We start from the raw sequence: 18,640 nt of genomic DNA on the forward strand, positions 1-18,640 counted from the left end.
TAAGAACATTAGAGAAACCTCTACGTCATCAGCGCGCGACAGGAAGGAAGCTTCTTTTGGGTCGGGGAGGGTTGCCACCTTCCTTCTAGGAGAATGCGGGGTGGGGTTTTTTTGGGGGGGGTGGGGGCATTGCCCCCTCCCATCTGGTGCTGAAATGTCCCCAATAATTAGAGACGTAAATTCACAAATGAGAAACAAACTAAAAAAATTCCTTCCAGTAGCACCTTAGAGACCGGCTAAGTTTGTTATTGGTATGAGCTTTCGTGTGCATGCACACTTCTTCAGAGACTTCTTCAAATTCTTCAAACGAGAATTCGCATATTTTCAGGGTGGCATAGCGGATGGAGTGCTGGATTTGCAATATTTGAATCATAGGTTTTTTGATACCCCCCCCAAAAGAGGATATTGTATTTCTTTTTTAAAAAAGGGAAATGTTTAATGCATACTTTCTAAGGGTTGTGTATAGATTTTTACACTAGTAGAACTTTCAAAAGTCACTTGCATTAAGATGAATAAGGTTTTAAGATTGGACTATTAACAATATAAGGTTTTATGAACAAGCTAGTACAATGGAACCAAAATGGGGAGTGGAGGGAAGTCAATTGAGTTAAGATTTATTACTGTATTTGAATTGCTATAATTGTATTTTGCTTTGTTTTTCTATTGTTTTTTATTTTTGTTTTTTGAAAAAATTAATAAATTGTTATCAAAAAAGAGAGAGTCATAGGTTCAAATCCCTGCTGAAATGACTTCGAAGCAACCCGTTGGCCCCCTCTGGGATTTGTTATACACGCATGCATGTACGTGAATTTGTAAATCTTGTCTCTGCTTGGCTACCCAGAGCTATCCATCCACCCATATAAACACGTGCATTTGGGGAGGATCCCAAACTTGGCAGTGGGTGAGCACATTTGGGCAGCACTCCTAGCCTCACTTAACCTGGAAAAAAGATACCTGACACCCCGTTCTTATTCTATGCAGCTATGTAACCTCATTTATTATTATTTATTTATTGAATTTATATACTGCCCTACACCCAGAGGACTGGGCGGTTCAAAGAAAAGATCAACATAAAAACCACAATATATATAATCAAATAAAAAACAACAACCCAATAACACCCCCCCCCAAAAAAAGAACTGCAACATGGGAATCTGATATTAGGTCAGATAAGCTGCATTGAGTATTTAGGTCCAAAATTTCCGTCGTCAGAAATAGCCCTAAAAAGGAAAGGCAGGATAGCCCAGAGTTTGGAGCACTCCTTAAAAGAATTACTGTAATACGGTAGTGCAATACATGACTTTCTTCTGAAGTCAAGAGTGAAAAGTAATATGTTGACTGGCAAAATTAAAAACCATAAACCATACACTTAACAGTGCTTTGTTTATTAAAACATTTAACATGTATTTTTGCCTGCCCTCATTCATAAACAGATGAATATATCGCCAGAACATTATTTCAGAAGGGGTATTTAAAAGATGCTGGAGAAAGTTATATAATCATTTGCATTGGATGGGACTAAAATAGCAAGATACTCTTTAAACCAGTTCTCTTTCTTTTGAAACTACTGAATATGGGCATTGCAACAGGCTGGGAGGAAGCCCCATTAAATTCAGCAGGACTTGCTTCTGAGTAAGTGAGGTTAGTTTGTGCTGTTAATAAGGCCTAAGTCCCACTGAACTCTGCAGGACTGACTTCTGAGTACAGTGGTACCTCGGGTTAAGTACTTAATTCGTTCCGGAGGTCCGTTCTGTTCTGTTCTGAAACTGTTCTTAACCTGAAGCACCACTTTAGCTAATGGGGCCTCTTGCTGCCGCCACGCCGCCGTAGCATGATTTCTGTTCTCATCCTGAAGCAAAGTTCTTAACCCGAGGTACTATTTCTGGGTTAGTGGAGTCAGTAACCTGAAGCGTCTGTAACCTGAAGCATATGTAACCTGAGGTTCCACTGTAATATACTTAGGCCAGCACTATAAAAGAGGGTTGTGTTTAGATGATTCATTCCCACCTCTTTTCTGGAAACTGAGTTAAATGCGCTGTCATATTGCCCTCTAGTGGCACACTGCAATAACAAATGGACTCAACTTGTGTGATGGTGGGGAAGAGCATGGGCAGGCAAACTAAGGCCCGGGGGCCGGATCTGGCCCAGTCGCCTTCTAAATCTGGCCCACGGTTGGTCCAGGAATCAGCTTGTTTTTACATGAGTAGAATGTGTCCTTTTACTTAAAATGCATCTCTGTGTTATTTGTGGGGCCTGCCTGGTGTTTTTACATTAGAATGTGTGCTTTTATTTAAAATGCATCTCTGGGTTATTTGTGGGGCATAGGAATTTGTTCATTCCCCCCCCCAAAAAAAATAGTCTGGCCCCCCACAAGGTCTGAGGGACAGTGGACCGGCCCCCTGCTGAAAAAGTTTGCTGACCCCTGGTGAATAGCATTGGTCAGTCTTATCATTAGGCAGAGTGCAGTGGCCCTGCAGAAAAAGGCAGCAAATTGTTGAATTTGTGGTTATTGTGTTGTTAATGACAGGGAGCGAAATATATCCATAGACATGGCATTTTCTGCCTCTAATACCAAAATAACTTGGGTGTTAATGCAGCTTGACTTGTAGGAGGGGAGAGAGACCCTTTGCCACTACTCAGACAGCAAAATGTACTTCATCAGTTCTTACAACCACCGAGTAACATCATTATGATTTCACCTAAATTGCAGGTGGGCAGAGTGGGGTGAAGGCTGAGAGACAGCAGTCAACCAAAGGCTAGCTGCAAAGTTCCTGAGCTGAGCTAGGAACCAGGTACTGCCAGGCTCATAGGCTCACATTCTTTCCCAATCACAAAAGTATTCCAGTGGTTGTTGCATACCAGATTTGCACTTAACACTAACACACCTTCTCCAGATGTATCAGTTTGGCTGGCAGTGTACTTAGTTTGCCTCTGGGCATATTAAGATGTGCATGGCTACAGCACACCCATGTGCCCTGTAAGCAAATAAAAATAACAACTATTTGTTGTTGTTTTTTAAAGTGGAAGCGATGGAAATCCAGGACCTGCTGGGGAGGGGGGGAGACCAAACTGCTCCTTTGCATGGAAAACCCACCAAATCTCAACTATCTTCATCGAGCCTTTGTGAACTGCGTTAAGATATACTGGTATTTTATGGAGCCCTTCTACAGCTGAAATAAAGGTTCTGCTTTTTAATAAATATGCAATCATAGTTATGTTTTAGATTTTAAAACATCCTTTTTACTATTGATGCTGGTGGCAATGTTTCACTGTTGTACAACAGCTTTTTAAATCTTCAGGTTTTGTATCTTAAAAATAAATAACCATGCCTGAGCAGGAACCAAATCATTGATCTCTCATGACCCCAGTGCAGCTGTGTGGGGCTGCCCTGAGAACGGATTCTGAATCACCTCCCTGTCATGTACCATACCAGACTGACAGATTAGCACAACCTGTAACTTCTGTTTCTGATGAGAGCACTTACGAATTCTGTTTGGGGTGTTGTTGTTTTAAAAATTGAATAACACTCTTAACACTCACGTCTGAACTTGATAATAAATTGTTTTATTGCTGCTGTCATAATTACTGTTGACACTCATTAGCCAAAGGTACAAAACAAGGAGAGTACAGAAGTTAGTCCATCTTTTCTCCTCAAGGAAGCTGTGAGCTATTGAAGCCTGGAAAAATAGAGGAGAAAAGATGGTGAAATATGTAAAGTTTGCCAAGGAGCCTGGTTTTTTTTGGGGGGGGGGTGTGAAAAATAGAGAAGGGGGGCAACTTTCTGTAAAGCTCTGGGCTGAGCATTCCTAGCTCAGCAATGGTATTTTATTTATTTACTTGGGAAACATATGCCACTTGATTACAATCATTTCTAAGCAGGAATGATTCAAACATACATTCAATGGTATGTGTAGCCTGGTAAAGAGGAGACTGAGAGGAGATATGATTGCCATCTTCAAATATCTAAAGCAGGGGTCAGCAAACTTACCACGCCTCGGGCCGGTGTCTCCAGCGCTGACTGTGTGGCGGGCTGGAGGGCAGGGGAGTGTGTGCCCATATGCACACGCTATTTCTGGAGCACTTCCAAGTCGGAGGAGCACCAGAAATAGCTTGTGCGCATGTGCACGGGCCTCCTCCGACCCGGATGTGCATCGGAAATAACGCTTGCACATGCGCACAAGCTATTTCTGGTGCTCCTCCGACCCGGAAGTGGGCAGCCGCACAGCGCAGCGCCGGTAAGAGCAGGCGGCGGCAACAGGGGTTGCCACAGGCCGGATAAATGAGTCCCTCAGGCCTTACCTGGCCCACGGACCTTAGTTTGGGGACCCCTGATCTAAAGGGCTGTCAAATGGAGGATGGTGCAAGCTTGTTTTCTCCTGCTCCAAAGGGCAGGATCCGAACCAATGGCTTCAAGTTACAAGTAAGGAGGTTACGACTAAACACCACAAGAGCTTTCTGACAGCAAGAGCAGCTTGACAGTGGAACAGACTCCCACGAGAGGTGGTGGACTCAACTGCCTTGGAGGTTTTTAAGCAGAGGTTGGATTATGATCTAGCTGAAATTCCTGCATTGCAGTGGGGTTGCACTAGACCATGGGTAGACAAACTAAGGCCTGGGGGCCGGATCTGGCCCAATCGCCTTCTCAATCCGGCCTGTGGACTGTCTGGGAATCAGCGTGTTTCTACATGAGTAGAATGTGTCTTTTTATTTAAAATGCATGTCTGGGTTATTTGTGGGGCATAGGAATTTGTTCATCCCCCCCCCAAAAAAAATATAGTTCGCCCCCCCCACAAGGTCTGAGGGACAGTGGACCGGCCCCCTGCTGAAAAAGTTTGCTGACCCCTGCACTAGATGGCCCTTGGAGGTCGCTCCCAACTTTACAGTCTTATGATCCACCTTGCGTGGTTTTGTCTATACTGCAGGGCAGTGGCTTGTCAGAGTTTCAGGAAGGGGTCCTTCCTCCTAGCCGTACCTGGAGATACTGGGGATTTGATCCTGGGACCTTCTGCATACTCTTACCACTGAGCTATGGCCTTTGTAAGCAGCGTATGAGAAACTCGGTGCAATTGGGGGGGGGGGGATAGTTAAAGCTATAGAATCAGAATTCAGTTATAATGCCTGCTGAAGTTCAAGAGGGATGGGGTTGTCTGTCTGTCCTCACCTGGAAGGGAGCTCCATAAAACTGATCCCACAATACTGAACTCAAGGGCTCCTACTAAATGCAAGATGTGCATCTGAGCCATGGGGGAATATTTAGCAAGCTTTATATACTGCTTAATCCCCAAAACCCACAAAGCACCTCTCTAAGCAGCATACACAAAAGAACATAAAATATTCCAAGATAATAGCAGTGGAAACAGACACTGCAAACAAGTAAGCACAATAAAATTACCCAAATATAGATTAAAATTCACAGTTTTACAAACAAGCACACATGCTAAAATGACGTGTCTGGGGAGGTGTGCCTAAAGGGAAAATGGTTTCAGCTTCAGAAACTACAACAAAGGCATGGGGAATTGCAGCATGTAACTAAAAGATTGATTTCTCACAAGGGTGGATCAAACATTTCTTTGGCATTTGTAAAAATGCCGGTTCCGTAGACTGATGTGGCCAAGTGGGCATATATGGGGTAAGAAAACTGGTGCAAAGCTGTAGCAGCGTTGATTTACTAATTATAACACTGCCATCTCTTAGCCAAAAGAACCTGAATTCCCACAGGCATCTGGTTGGCCACTGTGAGAACAGAATGCTGGGCTGGATCCTGTTCCTTGTTTAGGGAAGCTTTTAATGTTTAATAGACTATTGTATTTTAATATTATGTTGGAAGCCGCCCAGAGTGGCTGGGGTATAAATAAATTATTATTTGCTATGATGATGATGATGATGATGATCCAGCAAGATTTTCTTATGTAATTATGTAAATGAAACCATTTTTATAGCTCCCAAATTTCCCTTGGATCAACCTTCTGTGGCTACTTCATATTCAATATTAACATTTGCCACCCACTGATTCTGTAGTAGCAGTCAACAGCAGATAAGGAGCAGCGATCACTATTCTGGAGTTTCTGGCATATAGCCATCAACACCGGACCTTGCAGGTGACCAGCTGCTTCTTTGGCACCCATAAAATACGGTTGCCCAAACCACCACGTGGGTTGTCTGTGGAGTCCCAACTCTTTCTTGCCTTTGGAAGGGAAAGGGAAGAGGGGGAAAGGGAGAGGAAGCGATTCACTCACATTGGCCTGCAGAGGTCAGCAGAAATCAGCCATGCCAGATGTTCTTGCCTCCGGACGTCCTTCCAGTCATCTGAACCTTTTGGCAGAGCCAGGCTAGAAGAAAGGGACTGTGAAGTAGACATTTGCTGCCACAGGGATCCCAGAGATTGAGATGGCGGGGGGCGGGGAGCAAAGTTGCAAAAGAGTCATAGTTGGTGGGGAGGAAAATCCCAGGTGCCCAGTTGCCTAGGCAACTAAAAATTTGATGCTGGTAGCTAGGAATTGGAAACAGCTTTCTTAATGCAGTCCTTGTAATAGACCTCCATAGGAATTTCATGCCTGACAGCAATTCCCATCTATATATAATGCAGAAGGCGTGTTGGAATGAGAAAAAGTTGGGTAGACATAAGCAGGTTGGCATTAGTCTGCAGGCGCCATTTTCTAAAATGGCCACGAGACATTTTCCCAGAGCAGCTGTTTATAGTCATACAATTTCTGTCAAAAGATATTTTAAAAAACACCAGCGGTACCTACAACTCCACATAAACTAAGCATTATGTAGAAAATATTTGTTGGCAGGAATGTTCTCCTTGCATATTTTGCTGGCATTTTAAGATTGTTTTGCTTCTGAGCTCTTCAGTTTTATATCTACCCTGGCTTTGTAAATGCTGCTATTTTACTGTTTTATTGTAATGTAGAGGCTTTTTGTACACCACGTTGAGATTCTTGAATGAAAGGTGATATAAAAAATATTTTAATACATTTTTGGCTTTGGCCATTTCTTTTTTTAAAAAATGGGAAGGTATCTTATTTTTATTATATCAAAGTAAAGGCTAACAGTTTCCATCTGATCTCAAAATTACTTTATTACAATATTTAAAAGGCGAGGTAGTACTGGCGCAGTTTTAAACTGAACATTATTTTATTATGTATAGCAAATGTTTGCAAACATCACTTTTTCAACAGATTTTAGATTGACTGAACTATAATATTACCTGAGGTGTATATTTTTAGGGCAACATAACTTATTTTTGTAAGTTGTTTTAATGTTATGATCCACCTTGGGATCTTAGGGTGAAGGATGGGTAAATAGTAGTAGCAATATAATCTGGAGGAGGAGAAAGAGATCTGATTTACTTTGCAGCTGAAATACTTATTCTATGCTGAAATAGGATCTTCTTTTGCAGACCAAACAAGTTGTTGAGCTCACCTCTGTTTCCCCATATTTTGCAGAATGCATTTGATGAAGTCCATTGCCTCCTGAGATACAGCTTCAATGCCTTGATTCCATGTATCTAATTCTGTGGGTTCAGTATCTCTCCTGGACGGGTCAATTCTGTTACTGGGGGAACACACACAAAAGTCATCTCCCTGGGAATCTGGGATTCTGAGGGGTACTATAATGCTTCAGCTCTGTTAAGACCATTTCATCTGCCCCCTGTTTCTCCCCCCACAAACACATTGCTTTTCTTTTATCCCAAGGTATGGCAACAAACCTTGGGCGCAGGTGGCGCTGTGGGTTAAACCACAGAGATAAGGACTTGCCGATCAGAAGGTCGGTGGTTTGAATCCCCACAACGGGGAGAGCTCCCCTTGCTCTGTCCCTGCTCCTGCCAACCTAGCAGTTCGAAAGCACGCCAGTGCAAGTTGATAAATAGGTACCGCTCCAGCGGGAAGGTAGACGGCGTTTCCGTGCGCTGCTCTGGTTCGCCAGAAGTGGCTTAGTCATGCTGGCCACATGACCCGGAAGCTGTACACTGGCTCCCTCAGCCAATAAAGCAAGATGAGCACCACAACCCCAGAGTCGGTCACAACTGGACCTAACGGTCAGGGGTTCCTTTACCTTTACCTTTTATGCCAACAAAGCTGGTCAGAGGCGTCCCAACTACCTAGGTATAACTCAAGAGCAAATAAAAAGCCTGATAAAGGGTGGGGGGGAGGTTATTTAAGTCAGGCTTCCTCAACCACATCCAAACTGATCAGCTCCATTGGACTTACGGTACTTTAAGACTGGTCCATGTTTGAGAATGCTAGCCCATGGAGCGGAACAAGGCAAGATCCTGGACCAGAAAGAAGTGTTCCCTTCTCGTCTGCATTCCTCCATTCCTACTCAGCCTTCCAAACACCAGTTTGACCCAGTGCTTCCCCCAAAATCCTGGATGAACCACCTGTGCTATAGACTTACTCAATCATGCTCTCTCTCCTGTTCAAGAGCCACTCCACAAAGTTCTTCTTCATCATGCTGTCCAAAGTTCGACTGTAATCGCTTGCTAATGTCCCCTCTGAATACCGTCTCTGCAGAAACCTGGAGTTCTTTGTGTTTTCCCTAAGAGCAAAACAGAAACACATAGGGAAAATCCTCACCTCTCGTTTCGAACAGCACTCTAGCTAAAGGATGGGGAATTCCTTTCGGCTCATGGGTCAGATCCCATTGTGGATAACTCTCTGCGGACTATGTGTGAAAGGGGACGGTTGAAATTTGCTGCCAAATGCAAGGCGCACAGCTGATTGGGAGCAAGTTGCACTGCTTTTGGAGACCTCAGATTCTATCAGGAGCATTGATCAGAAAGTCCCGGGTGGGTTTGACTCTGGTAGTGTTGCTTGCATTTGTCATCAAATGTAAATGGCACCAATTGCAAGCCACAGGTGCAAAGGAACAACCAATAATGTTCTATAAGGTTCCTGATTGCGCCTTTGCAACTGCAGCTTAATCTGTGGCTGGTTGGAAATTAGGACAAATTAGGAATATTGGTGGGCCTAATTTAGTCTGTGGACCGGAAGCTGCTTTAGCATAAGGAAACACTTTAGCTTAGCAAGACGCTCAGTTCAGATACAGTGGTACCTAAACAAGAAAATCTTTTTAAAAAAGGAAAAAAAGATACAGTGGTACCTCGTGTTACATCCGCTTCAGGTTACAGACGCTTCAGGTTACAGACTCCGCTAACCCAGAAATAGTACCTCGGGTTAAGAACTTTGTTTCAGGATGAGAACAGAAATTGTGCTCTGGCGGCATGGCGGCAGCGGGAGGCCCCATTGGCTAAAGTGGTGCTTCAGGTTAAGAACAGTTTCAGGTTAAGAACAGACCTCTGGAACAGTGATACCTCTGGTTATGTACTTAATTCGTTCCGGATAACCAGAGGTATCACTGTTCCAGAGGTCTGTTCTTAACCTGAAACTGTTCTTAACCTGAAGCACCACTTTAGCTAATGGGGCCTCCTGCTGTCACCGCGCCGCCAGAGCACGATTTCTGTTCTCATCCTGAAGCAAAGTTCTTAACCCGAGGTACGATTTCTGGGTTAGCGGAGTCTGTAACCTGAAGCGTATGTAACCCAAGGTACCACTGTAAGTTCTTAACCCAAGGTACCACTGTACATGTTTCTCCTCATCCTTGGGAGAACCACGGATAGTTAAATTTCAATCCACACATTTAACCTAAAAAGCACAGATCAGGTCAGTTCAGAACTCACAAGGACTGACTTCCTCAGGTATCCCTGTTCATACACTTACCTTGAGTCATTTTCTTCCATCAGCACAAAGCTGACAGAGACCAAAAGGAGGAAGAGAACTTTGAAGGACTTCATGTTTGAAGCTTGAGTTCTGTGATTTAAAAACAGTACATGGTGTGTCAGATGGGACGGGGTGTGGGGGAGTCCTCTGAAGTGGCACTGAAAGGATTTATTTGATGGCTGTGCTTTAGTGACTTGGGGTGGGGTATCAAATGTTAGTCATACTCAGACACACGGATTTCAGTGTATCTGCTCTGAGTATGACTAATTTTGAGGCCACTTGCGGATGAGCACCCCTCCTGATTTGTTTGCAGGGATATTAGACGAAGTGGGTATTTGAAGAGCAACCATTCTGATGTGTTTGTGGGGAGGTTAGATGATGTTGCTATCCCACAAGTTCCACTGCATTTCCCCATCACTTTACTTTCAGCAGAAAATCTGAACTTTTGGGGGAAGTGTGTTTGTTGCACAAGAACTCCCAATCAATTATAGTGGTGCAATCTGGATTGTGATTCAATCCCACCCCGAAATAATGGCAACCTACAAAGGTTAACACATTCTTCCGGCCTACTTCTTTTCAGCTTCCAGATCACCCCCTCCAGGTTACAGTTATAGTTATTTCATTATTATTTTAATTTTTATTATTTTTATTAATTTTTATTAATTTAAAATATTTATAATCCACACTTTACCCAAAGGTCCCAGGGTGGTCATATACATAATTCAAACAAAAAAATTACACAGTAAGATTAAACAGTGATTAACAGAAAATACGCAGTCCAGTTACAAATAAAACTGGGAGAAGTGATGGAAAATTGGCGTGTTAAGTACATAAGGTGTAGTTCACTTCCTATGCAGTTGAAATAAATTTTAAAGGAGACTTACCTTTTGGATCTGTCAAAGCTGTTCTTGAGGAGCAGAGAGCATATGGCATCCAACAGGAGCCTTGAGGATTCCTTATATATACCCAAGGGTGTGACAAAGCAAAGCCATTTCTGCGAAGCAAAACAGGATGCCCTGCACCTAATCAAACCAGATTAAAAGCTACTCTGGGTTCGTTGACCTTTGGAGCAGGAAAATGCCATTTTAAAGCATGTTTGCATTCATGGCAATTAAACTTTTGCTGTGTTGCTAAAATGAAGATCCGGTGCATTTTCTATAATTAAAGCCATTAAGCATCCAAATTTCCCCAAGACCATTCCTCTGTTAATTAACAGTCCAAAGTAGGCAATGTCCATGCAAGTTGCCTTGACTGTGACCTGCCTCTCATGTTGGCTACTTTTAGAGCTGCCACCTTTTCAGCCAACAAATGATGGACAACCCACCAGTGGCAGACCTACATTTGGGGGGCCCTGAAGCTTAAACTGTTATGGGGGCCCCTTCGCAACCAGCAAACGAGGTCTGGGTAACCACTGTTAACCCCTTCAGCGGAGTTGTTCCACAACAGATCACCACATTAAAAAAACAAACAAAAAACTCCCCCCCTACATTTCAGATTTTGATTAAAATTGCTGTACAGTATTGGATTATCTCACATGTCAAAGTCACTGGTGTGAATCAAATATTTCCTGTGCTTTCTAGTTTTCAAATTATGTGGGGGATGAAAATTAGGGAAATGTTATATACATACATGAATAAGGTTGCTTAGGGGGCATCAGTGCTAACTTGCCCCCCGGCCACATGATGTGTCATGTGACGCACCCCGTGATACTGCCCAGAATGAGAGGGCAGGCGCAGGACACACAGAGGGCGATCTTTGTCTTTGCCCATTCCAGCTTCCACCCAGCTCCTGGGCTCCCCAGTGAAGGGATGAGCGAAGGCAACGTTGGGTTTGGGGTGACCTTTTGACCCCCAGGTTTTCTGTATCAATGACAGTGGAACCTCAGTTTAAGAACAGTCCTGTTTACGAACGATTCGGTTTACGAACTCTGCAAAACTGGAAGTAGTGTCCCGGTCTGTGAACTGTACCTCGGTCTAAGAACGGAATCTGAAAGGTGGAAGGGCAACGGCAGCAGGAGGCCTCATATGGGAAAGCGCGCCTTGGTTTAAGAACGGTTTCAGTTTAAGAATGCACTTCAGGAATGGATTAAGTTCGTAAACCTTGGTACCACTGTACTCTGTTTGTGGGGCCCTGCAAAATGTGGGGTTCGCTGCAAAGCGACTGCAAAACTTTGGCACCAGTTTTGAGGGGATCCCAGATTTGGGGGTTCATAGATAATGAAGCCCCAAGAATCACTACACAGTGTGGATGGTTTAATTTTTCATTTCATCAAAACAGAAGTAACAGGTCACCTAGTCAAACAGAAACAACAGCTACGTAGAACATTTCTGCCTCAGAGTAGTGGGACAGATTAAACAGATTAAACTGTCAAGAAGTTTGCTGCCAGGGAGCCCTGTGGAGGAACCCCAATTTCTCCTAGGAAAACAGCAGAGATGGAAACACAACAGAATGCTAACATTTCACGATGACAGAAAAAGCTATACTGGAAGCTGGATCATTCAGAAGAACTGCCCAAGATTGCCCCATTTCTCCCCACTTTTAGGTTGTCAGGAGACTAAAGTGTACAGTGGTACCTCGGGTTAAGTACTTACGGTAATTCGTTCCGGAGGTCCGTTCTTAACCTGAAACTGTTCTTAACCTGAAGCACCACTTTAACTAATGGTGCCTCCTGCTGCTGCCGTGCCGCCAGAGCACGATTTCTGTTCTCATCCTGAAGCAAAGTTCTTAACCTGAAGCACTATTTCTGGGTTAGCGGAGTCTGTAACCTGAAGCGTATGTAACCAGAAGTGTAGGTAACCCGAGGTACCACTGTATTTCAATTTTTATTTTTGTAAATGCAGAACAGGAAGGTGGACCATGCTGAAATCATATCAAACATCAGTATTCCATAGTGGCAGGAAGATGCTAGAAATTGAACCTAGGCTCTTTTGTGTTCAACACACACGCTCCACCGTTGAGCTGTGGCCATTCCTCTGCATGCGCCTTTTGGCAATGGCTTCCTATCATCATTAGCATGACCACATGCCATGACAACATCTGGCTTTCATTGTTTTTGACACCAATGGCCATGGGAATGATGGGAGCTGAAATCCAGAAACATCTGGAAGGACATTCACTGGCTGCCCCATCCCTACGCTAGAAGTTAAAACTCCAACCGGTGAGAGAATGGACCTGTGACCAATGCATGTGCCTAAACTCTAAGGGTTCACACAGCATGCAGCCTGCCATTTTACCTACTCCTGCTTCAGAACTGTACTTTGAACTATTGGTATCCCACTGCAGAATAAAGGGATGCGGGTGGCGCTGTGGCCTCTTGGGCTTGCCAATTGGAAGGTCAGCGGTTTGAATCCCTGTGATGGAGTGAGCTCCCGTTGCTCTGTCCCAGATCCTGCCAACCTAGTTTGAAAGCACACCAGTGCAAGTAGATAAATAGGTACCACTCCGGCGGGAAGGTAAACGATGTTTCCATGCACTCTGGTTTCCATCCTGTTGCGCCAGAAGCAGTTTAGTCATGCCGGCCACATCATCATCATCATCATCATCATCATCATCATCATCATCATCATAAATTTTATTTATATCCCGCCCTCCCCAGCCGAAGCTGGGCTCAGGGCGGCTAACAACAATCAAAATAATCCAACGATTCTAAAAACATTTCATTATAAAAATCAAATTGATGGCAACCATTAAGCAAAATTCTGTGCAGATTGCCAGAGGAGGGGGGTCAGGCTGCGCCCTGACCAAAGGCCTGGTGGAACAGCTCTGTCTTGCAGGCCCTGCGGAAAGATGTCAAGTCCTGCAGGGCCCTAGTCTCTTGTGACAGAGCGTTCCACCAGATTGGAGCCGCAGCCGAGAAGGCCCTGGCTCTAGTTGAGGCCAGCTTAACCTCTCTGTGGCCTGGGATCTTCAAGATGTTTTTATTTGCAGACCGTAAGTTCCTCTGTGGGACATACCAGGAGAGGCGGTCCCGTAGGTACGAGGGTCCTAGGCCGTATAGGGCTTTAAAGGTTAAAACCAGCACCTTAAACCTGATCCTGTACTCCACCGGGAGCCAGTGCAGCTGGTATAGTACCGGATGAATGTGACCTCGCAGTGAAGACCCCATAAGGAGTCTCGCTGCGGCATTCTGCACCCACTGGAGTTTCTGGGTCAGTCTCAAGGGTAGTCCCACGTAGAGCGAGTTACAATAATCCAGTCTGGAGCTCACCGTCGCGTGGATCACAGTGGCTAGGTCAGGGCGAGAAAGATAAGGAGCCAACTGCTTAGCTTGGCGGAGATGAAAAAATGCTGCCTTTGTTATAGCTGTAATCTGCGCCTCCATAGAGAGGGAGGTATCGAAGATTACACCCAAACTCTTAACGGACGATGCTGGCACTAATTGCACCCCCACAAGAGATGGGAGTTGCCCCCTCAATCCCATATCGCCCCGTCCCAGCCAGAGGACCTCTGTCTTCGAAGGATTTAACTTCAACCGACTCCCACGTAACCATCCAGCCACAGCTTCCAGACATCTGGTCAGTGTGTCTGGGGCCGAGTCAGGATGGCCATCCATCAACAGATAGAGTTGGGTGTCATCGGCATACTGATGGCAACCCAGCCCAAAACTCCGGACAAGCTGGGCGAGGGGGCGCATAAAGATGTTAAAAAGCATCGGGGAGAGAATCGCACCCTGAGGCACTCCACACACCAAGGAGTGGTGCGATGACAATTCCCCCCCAAGCGCCACCCTCTGTCCCCGACCAGAGAGAAACGAGCGCAGCCATTGAAGGACTGTGCCCTGAATCCCCACGTCGGCAAGGCGGTGGTCCAGGAGTTCGTGATCGACCATGTCGAAGGCTGCTGACAGGTCTAGAAGAATCAGCAGCCCCGACCCGCCTCGATCCAGCTGCCTGCGGAGATAATCTGTTAGGGCGACCAGAGCCGTCTCGGTCCCATGACCAGCGCGGAAGCCGGACTGGAATGGATCCAGAGCCGATGTTTCATCCAGAAACCTACCAAGCTGTTCAGCAACCGCTCTCTCAATCACCTTACCCAGGAATGGAAGATTCGAAACCGGGCGGTAATTGGATAGATCTAAGGGATCTAATGTCCCAGAAAGCTGTCTGTGGACAAACACCAGCTCCCTTGGCCTGAAAGCGAGATGAGCGCCACACCTCACAGTCACCTTTGACTGGACTTAACCGTCCAGGGGTTCTTTACCTTTACCTATTCCACTGTAGGACCACAATGTTTTCCTGAGGTGTTTGGAGAGTAAACAAATGCCCAGCACATAAGGCCCAGATGACGCTGGAATGATGCCACGATGCGAAACACTAGCAATGTGCAAATAGCCAATCTAGGTGCAGTAAGCAAGGCTGGTAGTCGGTTAATGGGAACTGTTTAGCCCAATGACTTTATGGCCTGTGTTCCAGGCACTGCACCTCAGGCCAAGCCAGATATCATATCGCGTTTCCGCAAAGTGCTACTGCTTGTGCATTTGCTTCTCCTTCATTAAGTGCTACTGCAAGATGTGGAGTTAATAGCATGAAATAAATATCTAGCCATATTACAGACCTGCTGCCGTGAGCAAGCGTTTGCCCTTTCGTCCTATCAGCTGGGAGGTGGGGTGTGTGTGTGTATGTGGATTTGCTTTGGGAAACACAATATTGCTCTAAAAACATCTTATCGTGCCCTTTTAATATAATGCCTGGGGGAAGGAAGCCACACTGGCAACCGTGAAGTGTTTGGCTATACACCCGTCTAAATGCTCCTATAACTATTATTATTATTATTCCATTTCCCCCCGTCCCCTGGCTCTGCTGTTGGGGGGGGGGGGAATGTTGATGGATCATCATAGGAACATAGGAATAAGCTTTCAACCAAGGCCATGTTCACATCATACATTTAAAGCACTATGGTGGCACTTTATTCAGCCAGGGCTTCCTTCAAAGAATTCTGGGAAGCGTCTTTTGTTTAGAAAGTTGAGAGCTGTTAGGAGACCCCCTGTTTCCCTCACAGAGCTGCAACCGGCAGAGTGGTTCAATGGTCAATCCCTCTTCCCAGGGAACTCCGATGTTCCTCCCAAGTTTTCTGCTTTGCCAGAATTCTGTGGCTGCGTGCTGAACATGATCGGTCTTTATTGGGCTATTTCCAGGAAGCCTGCTGAAGCCTTCCTCCTATGCATAGGAGGTGCTATTTTGGCCACCTGAGCAGTACTGCTCCCTGGATTTCTACAGGTGGAGACTGTGGAGGCAGATCACTAGGGGAAGGTGGGGCAAAGCCCTATCATTCTTCTTTCACACCCTAAGATCCAAAGCTAGACTACAGCTGCCACCTTCATACATTTTCTCTCATTCAAAAACTCCCAGGTGGCTTTTCCATCTCTTTCTCTTGGTGTAAGCAGAACTGGGGGGATGGATCACAGCGTGGTGCTGTGGTCTAAACCACTGAGCCTCTTGGGCTTGCCAATAGGAAGGGTGGTGGTTTGAATCCGAGCGACGGTGATGAGCTCCTGTTGATCTGTCCCAGCTCCTGCCAACTTAGCAGTTCGAAAGCATGCCAGTGCTAGTAGATAAATAGGTACCACTGCGGTGGGGAGGTATACGGTGTTTCCGTGCACTCTGGTTTCCGTTACGGTGTTCTGTTGCTCGAGAGGTGGTTTAGCCATGCTGGCCACATGAGTTGGAAAGCTGTCTGTGGACAAACACTGGCTCCCTCGGCCTGAAGCGAGATGAGCGCCGCACCCCTATAGTTGCTTTTGACTGGACTTAACTGTCCAGGGGTCCTTTCCCTTTTTTGCCTAATGCTGACACCTAGAAGTGGACATATCTAGGGGTTGGTTAGGCTGGCTCCCGCCAAGGGCGCAGACCCGGGGAGGCGCAAAAATTGTGCCTATTCACTCTTGTCTCAGAGTGACTGATGGTGGAGGAGAGGAGGAAGGGCAGAGGAGACGCAACCTCAGTGGCAGCGGAGGAAGTTACTGGCAGAGTGCGAAAAGAGACAAAAAGCAGGTTTTTGAGTTTCTGGTCCATGGTCTCTCCCAGCTTCAGGGGCTGTGATGAAGCTCCTTGCCAAGAGTGCAAGGAAGCCAGCCCAGGTACACCTCGGCCTAGACATTCTAGGTATCCAACTTTTCTCCTCAGTGGCTGGGTCTGAAATATTTGATGTTTGTGTTTGAGAATAACTTTTAAGTGCCCACTCTATATTTGCAAGGGATGCGGGTGGCGCTGTGGGTTAAAACACAGAGCCTAGGACTTGCCGATCAGAAAGTTGAGAGTTTGAATCCCTGCGATGGGGTGAGCTCCCGTTGCTCGGTCCCTGCTCCTGCCAACCTAGCAGTTCGAAAGCACACCAGTGCAAGTAGATAAATAGGTACCGCTCCGGCGGAGGAGAGTGAGTTTGATATCCCGCCTTTCACTCCCTTTAAGGAGTCTCAAAGCGGCTAACATTCTCCTTTCCCTTCCTTCCCCACAACAAACACTCTGTGAGGTGAGTGGGGCTGAGAGACTTCAAAGAAGTGTGACTAGCCCAAGGTCACCCAGCAGCTGCATGTGGAGGAGCGGAGACGCGAACCCGGTTCCCCAGATTATGAGACTACTGCTCTTAACCACTACACCACACTGTAGTGTGGGAAGGTAAATGGCGGGAAGGTAAACGGCGTTTCCGTGTGCTGCTCTGGTTTGCCGGAAGCGGCTTAGTCATGCTGGCCACATGACCCAAAAGCTGTAGGTCGGCTCCCTCGGACAATATAGCGAGATGAGAGCCGCAACCCCAGAGTTGGCCATGACTGGACCTAATGGTCAGGGGTCCCTTTACCTTTACCTATATTTGCAAGGGAGGAGGATGGGGAGAATACCAGAAAAAGTCACCCCTGCCTCCTAACTGCTCACCACCATACAAGTTCCAGCATTTACCAGCCACCACTGAGCAGAGCGAATGATGAGATATTTTACTCTCCGGCTTGACTTTTTTCTTTTTTAAAGAGTTCTTAGCTCTGGCTAAGTCTCCAAAATGTCTGTGCCCGACAGTTCTTTCTCCAAAGTTATTATGTGTTATTTTCTAAAACAACTGATAAAACCAAACTTTTAAAGTAGGGTGTGTGTGTGTGTCTTGATCTTTTAGATCAATTAACCAGGTCAATTAACCCGATGCAGGATAGGATTGCAGAGAGGCTAGATTAATTGTTCGAATTAATGGAAAACGTTGAAGGAGAAAATGCTCTGTGGGTGGGAGTGTTCTGAAGAGCTGTATGGGGGGAAAATTGTGATAAAAGAGGATGTTTTAGAGCTAACTGCCAAACTACGATCTTAATTAGAGCCATATGCCATTGCTAGAGAGTTCAGAAAAATGTGTGGGAGATTGCAGTCAAATACAACTAGCAAGCATAGGGTTATTTTGTGCATGAAGGGTGAGAGTTGTATTGCTACATAGACTCTGCTAGGTCACATCCACTCTCCTCTGGAGAGGGAGGAAGTGAAGACTTTCTACTTCCTTTCTCCATCTCTCTGTGCATCGTGTAACGAAGAAAGGCATGTGTAAGCTTGCTCCTGAGTTTACAGCACGCGTTTGGAAATATATTCTGTATTTGCGACCCAACAGTGTTCTGCCTGTGTTTCTCCTTGAAGCTGCATGGAACAACACATGTATCAGACCTATTAATCTGTAAGGAAAGCATTTTAAACTGTGTGGTCTGTTCCTTTCAATAGGGGTAGAAAGATGAGAGCACTGTAAATGGTATAAAAAGGTCTAACAACATATATTCAGGCATCTGAAGGCAGTCCTGTTTAGGGAAGTTTTTAACATCTGATGTTTTATCTTGTATTTAGTATTCTGTTAAAAATGTTGTTGTTGTTGTTGTTTTCCTAATGTTCTATTGCTGTTCAACATTTTTTGAGTTTAATAATCTGCTACTGACGCTCTCTGTATGCAAGCCCCACATT

General features: G+C 45.4%; 1 protein-coding gene and 1 long non-coding RNA gene across 2 annotated transcripts; one reads left to right on the forward strand and one right to left on the reverse strand.

Annotated features, from left to right (window-relative positions):
* Nucleotides 1-33: 33 nt before the first annotated feature.
* Nucleotides 34-3,582, forward strand: LOC309328334. Its single transcript, XR_014150787.1, has 4 exons — nt 34-60; nt 716-800; nt 2,711-2,792; nt 3,022-3,582. It is a non-coding gene; the product is annotated as an uncharacterized lncRNA (long non-coding RNA).
* GIP (gastric inhibitory polypeptide) lies at nt 3,544-10,715 on the reverse strand. Its single transcript, XM_081838315.1, has 6 exons — nt 10,607-10,715; nt 9,723-9,812; nt 8,401-8,541; nt 7,426-7,557; nt 6,237-6,329; nt 3,544-3,677 (listed from the first exon to the last, which is right to left on the reverse strand). Exons 2-6 carry the CDS (start codon nt 9,794-9,796, stop codon nt 3,668-3,670), a joined length of 450 nt encoding a protein of 149 aa, XP_081694441.1. The 5' UTR covers nt 9,797-9,812; nt 10,607-10,715; the 3' UTR covers nt 3,544-3,667.
* Nucleotides 10,716-18,640: the final 7,925 nt, after the last annotated feature.

Source organism: Podarcis erhardii (genome assembly GCF_964252035.2).
Source record: "Podarcis erhardii genome assembly, chromosome: 13".
NCBI lineage: Eukaryota > Metazoa > Chordata > Lepidosauria > Squamata > Lacertidae > Podarcis > Podarcis erhardii.

What these genes read in the sequence shown, in the direction of transcription:
- GIP (XM_081838315.1), bottom strand. Translation starts at nt 9,796, where the DNA reads ATGAAGTCCTTCAAAGTTCTCTTCCTCCTTTTGGTCTCTGTCAGCTTT. An exon ending in ATGGAAGAAAATGACTCAAG is followed by an intron (nt 8,542 to 9,722) that starts GTAAGTGTATGA and finishes TTTTGCTCTTAG; the next exon opens with GGAAAACACAAAGAACTCCA. An exon ending in CAAAATATGGGGAAACAGAG is followed by an intron (nt 6,330 to 7,425) that starts GTGAGCTCAACA and finishes CCTTTCTTCTAG; the next exon opens with CCTGGCTCTGCCAAAAGGTT.